This window comes from Diabrotica undecimpunctata, chromosome 2 (assembly GCF_040954645.1).
Source record: "Diabrotica undecimpunctata isolate CICGRU chromosome 2, icDiaUnde3, whole genome shotgun sequence".
Taxonomy (NCBI): domain Eukaryota; kingdom Metazoa; phylum Arthropoda; class Insecta; order Coleoptera; family Chrysomelidae; genus Diabrotica; species Diabrotica undecimpunctata.
Window position 1 is genome coordinate 176,748,455 of NC_092804.1, and position 14,605 is coordinate 176,763,059.

The 14,605-nt window shown below is 32.9% G+C and overlaps 2 protein-coding genes across 2 annotated transcripts in view; one reads left to right on the forward strand and one right to left on the reverse strand.

Annotated features, from left to right (window-relative positions):
- Positions 1-11,478, reverse strand: part of LOC140433588 (putative inorganic phosphate cotransporter) — a 74,802-nt gene extending 63,324 nt beyond the window's left edge. Inside the window, exon 1 of the mRNA XM_072521570.1 lies at positions 11,212-11,478. Coding sequence (XP_072377671.1) covers positions 11,212-11,224 — 13 coding nt within the window. The 5' untranslated portion in view covers positions 11,225-11,478. The remainder of the gene's footprint in view (positions 1-11,211) is intronic.
- The window catches only part of tow (target of wingless repressor), a 552,940-nt gene that overhangs the window by 126,280 nt on the left and 412,055 nt on the right, over positions 1-14,605 (forward strand). The gene's annotated exons all lie outside the window — the stretch shown is intronic.

Below are 14,605 nucleotides of genomic sequence, written 5' to 3' on the forward strand. Positions count from 1 at the left end.
ATTCCTAACGTACTACTCACTGTAGTTTATTGCACACTATTAACAGCTCGTTGAGTTTTATAGTTTTACAGAACCTTGTTGCTCTTGATAAATTAGACAAACATTATTAGTCTTTTTATTGATGTTATTAGTGTTTTTATTGATGTGATTAGTCACGTTTGCATTACCAAATCACATCTAAAACAAATAAACTTACTAAATTACCAATATGCATTATCCTCTTAATTAGAAAAAGCTTCTCGTTGTTACGCAATGCCGCCTAACTAATAAGTAATTACATATGAACATAATATACATAAAACGATATTTTAATCCAATAAATGAAATCTAATTAACTTTGGATTGCGTCACTGCCATAAATCAATGCTTCGTTTTATATCAGAACTGTGGCTATAAGTAATTTATCAACATAATTCCATGCATCATGTTTTATTGATCCGAACAAATAACCAGCCATAGTTTATGGGTGAAATATCTCAAATTTATGTTATTCTAAACTTCAATTGATTGCATTTATACGACTTATTTAATAAGCGTAACTAATCAAACAACAACTTTGGTGCAAAATTCTACTTTATTCATTATATAACCCTTTAAGCCCTTTTGCTACTGAATTAACTGATAAAGTGTCGCAGATCTAAAACTGTAAATACATTTATATTATGGTTTTCAATTGATAAGAACTTTTAGTTTACTCCAGCGACTAGTCCAGTATCTTTTGTTTGCTCATTGATCAAGTAAATATTCAGGACTTCATCATTTCTCTGTCTGTTGTGAGGCCCTAAGATGCCTAATACCAGACATATCGGATGTAATAATTGACGTATTATAGGGATAAATGGACGGCGTTATGCATAACTAGACCAAGCGCCACTTTCTCAAATTGTTGATTATGGCGCTTTCTGCTGGGTACTAGCATAAACTATCTACAGAATAAATCCCATTAATCTGTTAGTTACGGTTAACCAGATATATTTAAAAAAACCAAGTGCCTTTCTTCTTATTCTGGATTTTGAATTTTGCATCGCTAGACGAAGCGACTAATTTTGTGTAATAGCGCCTCTTGCGAGAGTTTTAATGATTGTATATCGAATATTTGGCAACACACGTACATGAACGTTGTTGAAAATAACTTGTTTAGGCGTTTAGGTTAAGAAGTAGTGGCAGTTATTGCTTAAATTTTTCTACAGAAGATGCAGAAGAAGAATCACTGCAAATGCCTTCAACTTCTAAAAGAGAAACAAGAAGTAACATTATTCCTCAGCAGGAACAAAAAGAAGAGAAAATAGCATTAAACAGTGAAGTGATAAAAAACTATTCGCCCATGAGAAGACCAAAAAAAAAGGTTAGAGTTAAAAACAAGAGTTACTTTACACAGAGAAATGTATGTAAAGAATCAAAACAGTTCCGTATGTATCTTTGTAAGTGTAAAAGCCAGTTCACACGGACGTCCAGTTCGACAGGAGTGGTTTTTTACTGAATCCCGTAAAAACCACTGGTGTGTTCACACACAGTAGTTTGCATTCCGTTTTTTGTGGTAGAGCAATGGGCGGTATATTATATTTGCCAGATTAAAACAAAAATTCAGAGGTGATGGATGTGAACACGCTTGCGATATTGTATTATTACCGCTGCCGCCGGCAGTGTAAAAAAAGAAGATTTTGGGTCCACCCGATTCTGAAACAACGACCGAAATTGGGTATTTTTCGTAATCTCATGGGCGATTTGAGAAAGGATGAATCAAAGTTTTTTAATTACTTTAGGATGTCTATGACCACGTTTTACAACCTTTTAAAAAAAAGAGAAACATTTAAAAAAACAGAATACAAATATGAGAAAAAGCCTCACTCCTGAAGAAAAGCTTGCAATATGTTTAAGGTGAGAATAAAATACATCTATCATTATGAATATGTATTAAGTAAAGTTATAGAGTGTGTTTGTGTGTGTATCTATGTATTTGTATGTGGGTATGTGTATTATGTGTATGTATGTGTTTATGATGGCGTGTGTGCGTGCAATTACAACATAGTAAAGTCTGGAAAATCAGAGCGAGTTGATTCAGCTGGTGAGCGTTGAAAGTGGTCAAATTGTGACAAAATTTGAGTTGACGGGCTTGGCGATGGTTGAACGTACTCTGATGTTAAATAACCTTGTTGTGATTAATACGAGTAGTTGGAAGTGGATGGTGGTTGACTTCTCTTGTAGCTTTCACTTACAACAGAAGGTTCATCTTCAATTTCTTCATTTTAGTTAATAGAAATTTCCGGCCTAACTTTCTCAACATCTGTATTATCCTGATTTTTTTCTTCATTATTTACACTGTCGTATGTTTCTCCTGGTTCCATAATTTTTTTTAAAAACAACAACTGGCTGTGATAGCAGTATTTTTTTACATTCTCTGAGGCAGATCCAGATTGCTTGGTCTTCTTAGTAGCAGTTAAACTTCTTGACCAACTGTCTCTAATCTGATTCCATTTCTTACCGACATGTTTTGCTGAAAAAGAAAACAATGATACATTCAAAAATATTTGCAGGTACTTGGCATCTGGGTGTTCATTTATGCATTTACATTATACGTATCGAGTGGGAGTTTCAACAATCAATAATATTATTATAGACGTAACAAATGTCATATGGAACAACTTGTGTGGAGAGTATATGAAACTGCCAAACACAAAATTTGAATGGGAAGAAATTGCTGACGGATTCTTTACTAAAGCAAATTTCCCTCACTGTATTTGTGTAGTAGACAGAAAACACATAAGATTAAAGAAACCAAATAGCAGTGGTTCTATGTACTTTAATTATAAGGATTTTTTTTCCATTGTATTACTAGCAGTAGTGGATTCGAATTATAGATTCATCTATATTAGCGTAGGCTCATATGGCAAAGAATGTGATTCCTCTATATTCAAAGAATCGACTTTCTGGAAAAAGCTAACTGATGGTAGTTTAGATTTGCCGGATGCTCGTCCTCTTTCTGAAGGTTTGGAATCAAGAGTACCTTTTGTGATAATAGGGAATGAAGGCTTCGGTTTACATTATAATTTGGTGAGACCCTTCGGAGGAACTCATCTAGATAAAAATTAAAGAATATTTAATTATCGATTAACTAGAGCCAGACGCTACGTAGAATGTGCGTTTGGAATATTGGCAAACAAACGGCGAATATTTTATCGCCCATTGGACGTAAGCATTAGTACCGCTATTTCGATAGTAAAAACTTGCACTGTACTCCATAACTATATAATAAATAATGAAAGTTCATATGCTAACATGGAAAGCAACGAATCAACATCTTGGTTAAATATACGGAGCGATCTAAGTACGCGAGGTGGACATTGTGCAAATACAATACGAAGAGAGTTCACTAATTATTTTATGTCTGAAGTGGGAGCTGTACCGTGGCAAGATGAAGCAGTACAGAGCTAAATTAATACTATTTCAATAAAGATTTAAATTTAAGACTTACCATAATTTTTTCTTTCTTCCTCTTCCATCCCCTCAAATTCTTCATTCAAAATAATACAAACTTTGCGCCATGTGGCAGTTCGCAAATTTTTATCCTTATAGTTCTCTAAAGTTTTATTTCATATTATAGGTCTATTTTCTATAAGAGGAATAAGTACTTCTGGGTCTATTTTGGTTTGCGTCATCTCGCAGCACAATCACAAAACTGGCCTTGCGTAGACTGGTAAGCACTGAGCACTGAGCGAAGGAGTGGGCACGGTCAACAGGCAGCTGTGTTCGAGGCGGGGGAATCTCTCTCCGTTCCTCGCACCGCGTCCAGTAAAAAACGGTATGCAGGAAGTGGTGAGAACACTTCCATTACACTATACGTATAATTAAACTGGATCCTTTTTTTACTGGACCCATTCCAGTGGCAAAACCGAATGTCAAATTTAAACGGATCGGTTTTTTGCTGGATACCGTAAATAGGATGCTCGTGTGATTGCAATTATCAAGTACGTATACTACTCAACAGGACCCTGCAAAAGACTGTACCTGCAAAAAACGGGATGTTGCCGTGTGAAAGGGCTCTAAGTGTTTGGTGTTTTACAAGATTGGTGTGGATAATGCCAAAAAAGAATTTGATAAGTTTTACAATGTTGAATCTCATGATGCTCAGATAGCTGTAATTGAAGAGACGAATAAATAAGAAAATATGTTAAAATGTATATGTAAAATGTATATGTAAAATGTATATGTTCTTCTTAAGAAGAAGAATACCAAGATATGGAAGCCGAAGAACAGGCTGGTTTTCGTGCAGGTCGATCTACAATAGACCATGTCTTCTCTATTACTCAGATAATTGAAAAGAAAGTTGCTCGTGGCCAAGAAGTCCATCTGACGTTCGTAGACCTTAGGAAAGCATATGACAGTATCCCGCTTGATAAATTATGGGAGGCACTGGGGAAAACAAATATAAATATAGAATTGATTGAAGCAGTAAAAACGTTGTACTACCAACAAACAACAAGAATTAAAACAGGAAATCTGATAACACCGGGATTCAAAGTGACTAAAGGACTAAGACAAGGATGCTGTATATCCCCAACATTATTCAAAATATACCTCGAAGCAGCACTCAACAAATGGAAGAAAAAATGTACGAATATGGGCATACCACTAATAGACTTAACTTTGTACACTCTGTGCTTTGCAGATGACCAGGTCATCATCGCACAGGACTCTGAAGACCTTAGTTACATGATGCGAAAACTATTAGAAGAGTTTACAGAGTGGGGTTTGGAAGTGAATATGGAAAAAACTGAGTACATGAGTATCGGAGGAGATCAACATAACCTTCTCGTAGAGGAAAATCAAGAGATCAAAATATGTGATAACTACAAATACCTAGGAGTAAAAATCACTCAAGACGGAAAATTAGATGCAGCCATTAAGGAACGAAATACACAGGGAAGGAAAGGCATAGCCTTACTAAACAGCGTACTGTGGGATAAAAACATCTCCAAAGACAACAAAAGAAGAATATACAACACCATAATAAAAAGTATCACAACATATGGATGCGAAGTGTGGCCCCTAAAAGACAGATCAGAGAAAATGCTTAGAGCAACAGAAATGGACTTCTGGCGCCGCTCGGCGGGAATCTCCAGACGCGACAGAATAACAAACGAGAGAGTCCGAGAAATCATGGGGGTTACACATAATATTGTTGATGACATCAAAACGACACAACTCAGATGGTACGGACACGTAAGGAGAATGCCGGAGAATAGAATACCAAGACAAATTCTTGAATGGCAACCAAGAGGTAGGCGAAGACCAGGAAGGCCTAGAAGAAGTTGGAGAGAAGGAGTTGATAAAGAAATCAGAGAAAGAGAACTGGAAGACGATCTATGGAACGATAGAATGAGATGGAGATTGGAAATCGGAAGACGTCGAAGAACGTTGTAAACCGAAATTATATATATATGTTAAAATGTTTATTTTCTACTATCAATAAAATGAGACATCAGAGATTGGTAATCTTATACATTAATTAATTAATATATCACTGTAAAATCAGTCATTTAATTTCTATAAATCCTAATCTAATGAAAGGTCTAATAACAATCTAAAATACTCGTATTTCGTCAGAAAAAAACAAATTCCCCATGGGAAATCGTATCTTATATTGTCGAAAACAGGAAATGTAATTTCACAAAAGTTTTGAATGTCTCCTCACTGGAATTGCTTGAGATTTCGAATATATACACGAAATCGTAAACGGATTGTAATTTCTCTAGATTTAAACAGATAAACAACATCTAACTCGAATGGAAAGGTTTTCAGGGCATATAACTTTTAATGATATAAATACAACATGCCTCGCCATGCTGATGAGTTATGTAAAGGCTTTTAATGGCTCTGGAACTAAAATAAATAACTTTATGAGGAAATATCGGGGAGTAACTTCAACCGAAAACTCAACCATACGAAGTTCAAACTTTCTGCTACAAAATTAGCAAGAGGTGACAAAGAAAGGGTAGGGGAGAGTTTTGTACCTTGGGTAGGATTTTTTTAAACAGGTATTACAAATACAATATAGGTATAAACTATTGTAGTATGTAAAATAAAAATAACAACTGATTACATGAGTTGGTTTTATTAAAAGAAAAAAAATTCCTGAACGCCTACAATTTGCCCAAGGTACAATACGTATTGTACCTTGGGCCACTGGTAAACATAATTACCAAAACTTTTATTTTAATTATTAACAGACACATTTAAAGTAACATAGTAACGAAATCTTTTTAATATTTGTTTTATTAAGTTTTGTTTAGAATAAGGACAATTTTAAGCAAAATGAGTTACCAATAATATAAATCAATGATTTATTATTATTAAACATAAGAACAAACAATTTAAATAACGTTAACTTTACTCAACCAAATACTTTTCAAAATCCAAGTTAAAAGTATAAATATCCTGTTGACGTTTTGAGGATCCATTTTTCTTGGGAATTTCCACGACGCTCTTAATGACGTCTTCCTTTTCGATTGCATATGCCTTTATATCAATCAGACAGAAGTTTTCAGATAAGCGGATTCTCTTCAGGTAATTAACCATTATTGTTGGAGTTAAAGATACTATTTTAGCAACCTAAAATCGTACGATCCTCTTTCCAGTAAGCTTTGTTAGGTAGAATCTACCAGTTTCCAGTGTAAACTCTGTTCGTGTATCTGGTTTGTTATTTTTAGTCATACGTCCTTTCCAATCTATGTCTGACTGTCAACTATGCTCAGAAGACGGATCCGAACTATCATCGTAAGGGATGCTTCGACGTCGTCGTTGTCAGAAGATGGTAAATTGTTGAGATCCTTCGATTCACCCTCAGGTGTATCAGTTAAGATAGATACTTGCCCCTTTTTTAATGTTTGTTCTTGAAGGTGCCTTAGGTAAAGGTAAAAAAGGTTTCAATTCAACGATATTTGTGAAATTCATGTAAAAGGAAGCTTTGGTACTCACCACTATTTTAAAATTTCATTTACATAAGAGAAGTACACGTCAGTTGATACCACTAAGAAAAAAAATAAGAAAACAATTAGAAAGCTGGATATTATAGAACTAGTAAAGGCTGACACTGGCAGCCTGCCAATAACTGAAAAGAAGAAAAAAGACCTTACTAGCCTTTGTGAAGACAAAAGTGTTCCACTAATTCGAGCTGATTTCTACCGACATTTAAAGGATTGTTAATCATAACTTTCTATGTTAATCATATGTTATGTTATCTATGCTAATCATAGCTATTATTATTAATATGTACTTTTTTACTTCGTTCTTCTTATAGTTGTTAAGAAACCTATTTTCTCATTTAAGTAACTTGTATTATTCTTTAAAACTATCGCAACACATCAAATATGAGACTGGCATTAGACAAGGAGATTCGCTGAGCCCATTAATATTAAATCTGATAATGGATAAAATCATAAAGAAAGTTAAAAAAAGAAGAGGATATAGAATGGGAGAAAAGGAAATAAGGATAATATGCTACGCCGACGACGCCATAATAACAGCCGAAAATTAAGATGGCCTACAAAGATTAATTAAAGGATTCGAAGATACGGCGCTCATATACAACATGGAGATCTCAACAGAAAAAACTAAAGCGATAGTGATATCAGCGGAACCGAGAAGATGTAAACTAGTCGTAAATAACAAAATAATAGAACAAGTGATGGAAACTGAATACTTGGGAATAAAACTGTCAAGCTACGGAAAAGTGGAAGAAGAAGTACAAAAAGAAGTAAACATAGCAAACAGAGCAGCAGGATGCCTCAACAACACAATCTGGAGAAACAATACCTCACAACGGAAACGAAAACCAGGATATATAAATCAACAATAAAACCGATAATGACGTAAACAGCGGAAACAAGAGCAGATACGGCGAAAACACAAATACTACTGGAAACAACAGAAATTAAAGTCTTACGAAAAATAACAAACCGAACTATAAGAGACAGAGTAAGAAGTGATAAAATACGAACGAGATGTGGTATAGAGGAAATAAGCGCGTGGACCAAAAGAAGAAAAGTGGAATGGAATCAACACATCGAAAGAATGACAGAAAATAGAATAGTACGAATAGCAAGAGACAAATCACCAAATGGAAGAAGATCATTGGGACGACCGAGGAAAAGATGGTCAGACAACGTCAATTGAGGCTAAAAACCGAAGTAAAACAGGCATTTTGCCTATTTATAAAGTAGGAAGAAGAAGTATTATTCTTTACTGAACCGTTATTTCAGTTGATAGGAATAACAAAAAAATGCCAGTCTTGTCTTTGCCTTAATCAGTTTTGAAAGACAAAATGTTGATGTGCAATAGTGGCACAACTCAAAATAAGGGCTGGATTTAAAATTCCAATCCCTGTAGTAAAACAAATAAGACAAAATTATTGGAACACAAACTTTAAAAGCCTGTTTTGAAAAATTACCAGATGTTGTGTTTGTGCATACAAACGACGATATATATATTGTTCTGAAGCTATTTTCTTGTGGCATTTTAAATTATTTACTATTTAAATGGGAATAAGCCACAATTAAAGGTTAAAATACGTTTATTGACGTTTCAATTTCCACTTCGGAAATCGTTCTCAAAATACAAACATTAGTAAATTAAACAAATTTTGTTTTTTGTTACTTAGTGAAAAATTCTTCTAATAATTTAATTTTATCTGACTCATCTATATTGACAATTCAGACATACATTATACATTTTAAAGTAGACGACTTTAAAGTGATATTGCCAATATTGTTGAGTTGCGTTCCTGGGACGACTTTACTTATAAGATAGTTCATTCGATTACATGAAATCAACTTTAACTTGAGAATATCCGTCAGAAAATATTACACATTACCTTTTCTGGATGTTTTAATCTCTAAGAACGATACTGGATACGAAACTCAGGTGTATAGAAAACAAACACACACCAACAGATATTTAAATTTCAAATCAAATCACAATATTAATATTAAAAAGGGAATTATTAAATCCTTATACGATAGAGCCAAAATTACTTGTTCTAACGAAAATTCGTTCTTGGAGGAAAAACATTTGTTAACATCTGTTTTATTAAAAAATGATTATCCTTTATCGTTTATAAATAAGGAATTTTCAACAATCGATCGAATAGAACAAAACAAAAAGAACGAGATCCTACAGCATATACAAGGAATAATACGAGGAAAATAACAAATCCATACATAAAAGGATTATCGGAAAAGCTTAAAAGGATAGGAAATAAATTCAACATTTCAACAACACTCAAAACAACAAACACGTTGAGATCTATTTTGTCCAAAACCAAACCTAACAGTGAACAAGAAAGGACAAGGAATTGCATTTATAAAATACCTTGTGAATGCGATCAGTTTTATTTAGGTGAAACATCAAGGCCATTAAATGATAGAATAAGTGAACATCAATCCTATATTAAAAATAGAGAATTTAATAGATCTCAAATATGTAAACACGCATGGGATAATGAACATAGGGTTCAATGGAATGATTCAAATATAGTCCTAAAAGAAACGGATGGTAAAAAGAGAAAAATCAAAGAAGCGGCTCTAATTATGCTAAATGAGACCAATTGTGTCGCGAATTCCTCGGCAGAATGTAGTAGGATCTGGTTACCCATATTGAAAGAGGAAGTCATTAAAAGGAAAATACCAGTATTGGTAAGTCAGTAACATATAGAGGATACATCATTTATGTTTTTTAAATAACAAACATATAAAATCGGAATTTGGTGTTTATTGAAGGTAAACTAAATGCACGATCAAATACTTACCATGTCGGGATAGTATTATGAGGTTTTTTCCTGGTTTTTCCCTCATAATTTACTATGGAATCACTAACAGGAGAATTTTACTGTCATCATGGCATGTATTTGTCTTTTTAAAGACGAACTACATGTTATGATCTTTTCTGACGGATATTCTCAAGTTAAAGTTGATTTCATGTAATCGAATGAACTAGGTATCTTATAAGTAAAGTCGTCCCAGGAACGCAACTCAACAATATTGGCAATATCATTTTAAAGTCGTCTACTTTAAAATGTATAATGTATGTCTGAATTGTCAATATAGATGAGTCAGATAAAATTAAATTATTAGAAGAATTTTTCACTAAGTAACAAAAAACAAAATTTGTTTAATTTACTAATGTTTGTATTTTGAGAACGATTTCCGAAGTGGAAATTGAAACGTATTTTAACCTTTAATTGTGGCTTATTCCCATTTAAATAGTAATTGACGATATATATATATATATATATATATATATATATATATATATATATATATATATATATATATATATATATATATATATATATATATATATATATATTGATTTAGAGTATCAGCAATCGGTCAGGAAATAAAACTCTATTTGTTCAGTCTCAATATTTCGTCACGATTTTGTGACTTCTTCAGGAGAAAACTGTAAATTTATTAGAATAATTAATGATTATATGTAAACAAAATGAATATTTTAATACCTACAACTATAAGAATTAAAATTTAAGTATTAAAATATTCATTTTGTTTACATATAATCATTAATTATTCTAATAAATTTACAGTTTTCTCCTGAAGAAGTCACAAAATCGTGACGAAATATTGAGACTGAACAAATAGAGTTTTATTTCCTGACCGATTGCTGATACTCTAAATCAATATTTAAAACAGTACGGTCGAAAAAAATCATTTGAAATATATATATATATATATATATATATATATATATATATATATATATATATATATATATATATATATATATATATATATATAAATTTCAATTATTTATTGGGTTTAATATTATAATTTAATACCCATTAAATTTGTACATCTTGTAATTTTTTATCTTTTGTTGCATTGAAGAAATTCTTGAAAAAGAAAATAAAATTTTTCAAAAGCTTGAATCTTCAAATATTATTGTACTTTATTTAAGCCCCAAATAATAATTGAAATTTGTTTTTTCCAAACAAATGAATCAAGTATCTACTTTATCTTTTATTTTCTGGTAACAATAAGTTAACTCCTTGGAGACTAGAGATTTACAATGTATTAATAACAATTATAATTTTGCGATAAATAAACGGCAAAAAATCCAATTAAATTCGTGGTTGCCTACCGAATTCTACAATGAAACTAATTTTATAAACACCTTTTAAATAAAAATGTGCACATTTACCTTTAAACACCATTACAATTGTTTTCCAGCTACAACACTAATAAAAACTGATTTAACAACAATTTAATTTGATTATAATTCGATCATTTCGTATTGTTATGATTAAAATTCAGAATTAAGGTATTGACCCATTTGTGCGTGCCCGTCTATCACTAAAATAATAAACTAATCACGTTTCGCTGACTTTAATTGATCTATTATTTAAAAATGGGTACAAACTCATGAACACCTTCCGCTGACCGCAAAGGTTTAACCAAGGATAAGCGACACTATCTACTTTGCTTGTAATATTGTAAATAGTTGAATATTAACTATATTATGTGTATGTGAATATCTTATGACGCGGTGAATATTCATAAACCCTTTAATGGTCCCTTAAATACTTTCCCAGAATTGATAAATTTAATTATCTAAAATAAATAGGCATGAAAAGGTTAACAAAATTTAGATTAGAACATTTTATTGAAAGTAGTTTAGTTTTCCCTACTCACAGTATGGATTTCGTAGAGGTAGAGGTACCATTGATGCTCTCATACATTTGAGGAGGTGTCAATCAAAATCAATCATGTCCATAAAAATCAACAAATGAGTTAGCAGCTGTTTCATAATATAAAGAGTGAATCCTATTCTATGGTGTTTTCGGTTTCGGTTAAAAAAAATCATGTCCTGTTTAAAATGAATACACAATATTAGGTTCCCAAATCAAATGAAATCATGTTCACAGTTGGTTTCAATCATACCACCACATGTCCATTCAGCTAATAGGAGTGCCCCGATTTGGTCACGTGATTTGACCATGTCAACACATTGTCTGTATTTTCTGATCTGATGAAGAAAACTTAGTGAGAGTGGGCGATGCCAATGAAGGATCTCGTAAAAATAAAAAGACTGTGGATAAAATAACTAGAGCCAAGCTTAAGCGATACAGTACTCCAGTGGGATGTCGTGTGTTTGTTCCATGTAAACACATGAACAAAGGTATGAAATGTGCATTAGTTAGGCCTATAGATGCTATTTGTGTTCAAAATATCCTCTACAAAATACCTGACAAAAACACGCAAGATAACACCATTGCCAGTTGGATAAATCAACGTAACATAAAGTGGCGAAGGCCTAGGCCTACCTCTGAAAAATCAAAGGCTAAAAGTTTTAGTGTACAATATTCTATACTTTCATCAACCGGTAAAGTTATACCTGTGTGGGAAACTTTTCATGCATATTACCATGGTGAAGGGAACAAGATTGACTAATATTTCTAAAAAGGTGAAAGAGGGAAAGGCTGTTAAAGATCAGAGGGGTGGCGATAGGAAGAGTCACAAATCTGCTGCGAACAAGGAATCAGTCCGCCTTTTTTTGAGAAATTTAAGAGGAAAAGAAAGCCACTATAATCGAAAAAAATCGAAAAGGATTTATCTTGGTGCAGACTTAAACATTAAGAAGTTGTGGCTAATATACATTGATTCTGTACTTGATAATCTTAAAGTTAAGAAATCTAAGAAATTTAAAGAAAGTTTTCAATGAATTAAATATCGGATTTTCATCACCAGCTTCTGACGTTTGCAGTACATGCAATAAAATAGATCTTCAGCTGAAAATTGAGAAGGCTAAAGCTGTGAAAGACTTGGTAGTGGTCAACCAATTTATGATGGAGAAAAGAATACACAGATTAAGAGTTAATGCTTTTTATGGGCTCTTAAAGGAAAACAAAGAAAATGAGGTTACTTTCTGTTTTGATCTCCAGCAAATTCAAGCACTTCCCAAAACTCCTATTCAAGACGCGTTCTACAAAGGACAATTAAGTTTTTACTCTTTTTGCATTGTAGCATCAAACGCACAAAACCCCATATTTTACGTATGGACTGAAGAACTTGCAGGAAGGGGTACGACCGAAGGGTGTGCCGGTCAAAACAAAAACAATGCCGTAGTTCACACATTAGTGTATTACTTAGGATCAGTGCAAAATGCTTTAGAGGAGATTGTTCTAACATACCCTGTTCGCGGGCATAGCTTCCTCCCCGCTGATCGGGTGTTCGGAAGGGTTGAAAAGTTACTCAGGAAGCAGCCTACCATTGCAACAAAGGAAGAGTACTACAATGCATATAGTTCTGTTGGAGAAGTACGGAAACTTGGAGAGGATTGGGGATTGATTGATGCTAAAAGTTTGGCTACACGATTTAAAAACATTGAAATGATATCTGAAAAGAAGAGGATTTTTGTAAGGAAAGAGAAAGCTGTCAACCGCAATGGACAAGAACTTACTGTTATCAAAGTGAAATCGGCACATAATTTTAGGTTTGAAAGTGATTTTGAAACCTACAACAAGCCTCAAAAAAAAAGGCTGGCATTCTCCAAGGTCGTTCTCAACTCCTGTAGAGTCACTTCCACTGAGCAATATAGTGAAAGCAGCTAAGAAGAAGGACGTGGAGACGTTACTTGTGAAAATGTATGGTGATGACTGGCAGAAACATGACTTTTTATCTTGGTATAAGACCATAATAGTGGAAGTCCAGGACGACGAAATTGATGCTGACGAAGTGGACGAATCCTGTGATTGTCTAGAACCTGACATTGGACTACACATTTAAACATTTATATTTTGTGGAAAGTGTCGTTGGTAAATGTTAGCCATTTTTCAAGATATTTTTTGTAACAATACAATAGATATTTTAAGTAGTCTAAGATTTTTTTATCAACCCCTTCTATCAACGTCCATGAAGTCCAATCAAATAAGAACATGTCCTTTTTTTAAAATGTATTTACAGGTTTATTTATACCTTCAGATTTGAAATATTTACTAAGAGTCAGTTAATTTCAGTAAATAAAAATGATATATGCTAATTTATCCGATTTTTCATGTAAGGTTATTTACTAATACGTTTTTTGCGATTTCGCTAAAACTTCTTAAGGTGGACATGATTGATTTTGATTGACACCTCCTCATTTAGTTACGGATCTTCAACTCTGTTTCTCAAAAACCGAATTTATGCTATGTTGTTTCTAGATTTAAAGGGTGCATATGGCATGGTTGATTTGGATATATTATATTCAAAAATAGTGGCGTGTGGTATTGACAAAAAATTATCTGTAATTACTATTTTAATGGGAATAAGCCACAATTAAAGGTTAAAATACGTTTATTGACGTTTCAATTTCCACTTGGGAAATCTTTTTTCGAAGTGGAAATTGAAACGTCAATAAACGTATTTTAACCTTTAATTGTGGCTTATTCCCATTTAAATAGTAATTAATTTAAAATTCCATAAGAAAATACCTTCAGAACAAAATTATCTGTAAATATAATAAATTTGTATGTGAACAGAAAAATATACTTACGGGACCATAGAAATGTATTACAGGGTCAAAGGGGGCCTTTATTATTTAATGTATATACTGC